The following is a 2,362-nucleotide window of genomic DNA, read 5'->3' on the forward strand; positions in this document are numbered from 1 at the left end:
GAAGTTACGCCCTGATTTTTTTTTCCCTTTAGTAAAGAATAAAGCTTTAAAGATACAATATTCTGTTCCTAATGTGTACATAATGCTTTTTCTGGTAAATACAAATGACCATGAGCAACAGCCAATCACAGTTCAAATTTCCCACTGGAGTTGTGTCTATTTTGACCACCAGGCAAGCAACGGTCAAGTTCATCCATGCGTGTGCGTGTAAATTTGCATGTAGGCGTGTGAGAGCAGCGTGTACGTAGCATGTAGTACTCACTGGTTGTGCTGACAGAGGGTACACATGCTGGAGTAAGTATTTTGATCAGTACCGCACACAGGTTTGTAAATCTGGCCGCAGATGAATGGCTCATGTGTGACAGGACAGGGTGTCTGACAAAAAAAAAAAAAAAAGAATAAATAAATAGATTTTGGTTTCTCCAAGAATAAGCAGTGGGGGTTTAAATTCACACTGAACAGGCGTTAATTATATTTATGTGCGAGTTTTAATTAACCTTAATATGATGCGTAATACTGAGATTGATTTGTCCAGTTCATTTAGATAAATTGAGAAACTTGAAAAAAAAGGGTACTTGATTAGTTTAAACATTTTATACCATTTCTTTTACAAAGAATCTAAAAAAAGGTAAATGTTTACAGTAACAGTCACCTCTATCGGGTATGCCTCTGTGTCTGTGAAAGGGAAAAAAAAATGTTTAAAAAAGTGAGAACAGTTTTCAAACATATACTTAATGAACTGCATCATGAGTACGCAAAAGAGAGCACCATGAGAAATACATTTGACCTGGGTTAAGAAAGATACAAGACGCCACCATTGTGTCTTTATGAACACACTGTTGGTATATGTAACATGTTTAAAAACATTGTGACACAGTAGGCTCTCAATATTAATTGGCAATGTAATTCCATGAACGTTAAGAGCACGGATGGGTAATTAAAATGATAGATGTGCAACATTTCTTTTTTTTTTTTTATTAGTGCTACTGGGGGAGGGGGCACAGCGAAAGGGACCATGCACTTCTTAATCACATAGGTGGAAGAAAATGTCATTTTAAATATGGACAAAATATGTGCCAACTCGCAAATAACGAAATCCCAGGAATAAATGATGCCCATTTAAATATGTTGGGAATTTTTTATTTTTTTTTTGTAAACACTCCCAAATTATTCAAAAAAATGCTGCTACACCTCCAAGATGTTTTTTTTTCCACGACAAAAACCCCAAATACAAAAAGATCCCAACAGTCCCACAACCAACCCCCCCGCACTCAACCCATATTGAAAAAAGCATTGGAAAAAAAATATATGCATACAGGTCAATCTGCGGGTGATGAACTGTAAATATGCGGTGGTCCACTGCAGTAGCAGAAACATGTTCATAAAGTGGTTTATTGAGCGGGGGAGATTATTCAAGGGCCACTCAGAATGTGGGCGTGGACCACGTGCAGCCAGTTTCCCGTTCCTGACTTTGAGTTTCAAAACACATTAAATTAAATATTCGTTCTCGTATACCTGCAATCACACAGAAGAGCAGAAGTCCCACAAGAAGAACATTCCCAGCCATGATGACTGTTGGTTGATGAGTTCACAATGCCACACTGACAGTGCTGTGTATTTACTGGCGTCAAATCGATACATATCAAGCCAGGAGGAGTGGCTTATAAGCTAAAAAGTTCACTGACATAGGATACAATATTTTAAATGTCGGTCATGTTTTCACAAGAGTCCTGGTTTTGATTATGACCTTTGAGATCTGCATCACAGATGTTCTCAAAAATTACATTACAATACTAGCAGTGGCGGACCCTGAGGGCCAGCAAGGGCTTCTCTGCTGGCCGAAACATTCTCAGAAAAATAAATTTACTTTTCTGAGAATAACATAAATTTGTTATTTTATTTTCATAAATATGTTAACAAAATTATTCTCTGTATTCTTTACGTCATATTATTTCCACTTAGTCGGGTGACTTTCAATGTTATTTTAAATAACATTGAAAGCCACTCAAAAATAACTTATTTATTATGGTAGAGTTTTTAACCAATCATATTTCAGCTAGCTTGTGTTGCCAGGTACATTAAACTTGCTCGGGGCCTTCAGATTGAACAGAGCAGGCCCTGTGCGCTGTAAATGAACGGGCACCGCCAGGTTTCAATAGCCAATCAGATCACGAGTCTGATGTTCTCGTCTGCCTACTAGGGCTAGCTAGAGGGCCTTACGTCGAGACTGGCCGTGCGCGTTCGGTGATTGGATTAGCGCCTTATCTGTTTCCTGAGAATTGTATCCTGACTTGTTCAATAAAGATTTAAAAAAAAAAAAAAAAAACATTGGATTGTGCGCCGCCCCCCGGAGCGATGAAGG

The 2,362-nt window shown here is 38.2% G+C and overlaps 1 protein-coding gene across 1 annotated transcript in view; it reads right to left on the reverse strand.

Annotated features, from left to right (window-relative positions):
- Positions 1 to 1,617, reverse strand: part of LOC109519925 (serine protease inhibitor Kazal-type 1-like) — a 1,843-nt gene extending 226 nt beyond the window's left edge. The window contains exons 1-3 of the mRNA XM_019876794.1: positions 1,516 to 1,617; positions 653 to 675; positions 263 to 375 (exon numbers count right to left, since the gene is read on the reverse strand). Coding sequence (XP_019732353.1) covers positions 263 to 375; positions 653 to 675; positions 1,516 to 1,567 — 188 coding nt within the window. The 5' untranslated portion in view covers positions 1,568 to 1,617. The remainder of the gene's footprint in view (positions 1 to 262; positions 376 to 652; positions 676 to 1,515) is intronic.
- Between the last annotated feature and the right edge of the window lie 745 nt (positions 1,618 to 2,362).

The sequence above is a fragment of the Hippocampus comes genome, unplaced genomic scaffold (genome assembly GCF_001891065.2).
Source record: "Hippocampus comes isolate QL1 unplaced genomic scaffold, H_comes_QL1_v1.1 scaffold51, whole genome shotgun sequence".
NCBI classification, from domain to species: domain Eukaryota; kingdom Metazoa; phylum Chordata; class Actinopteri; order Syngnathiformes; family Syngnathidae; genus Hippocampus; species Hippocampus comes.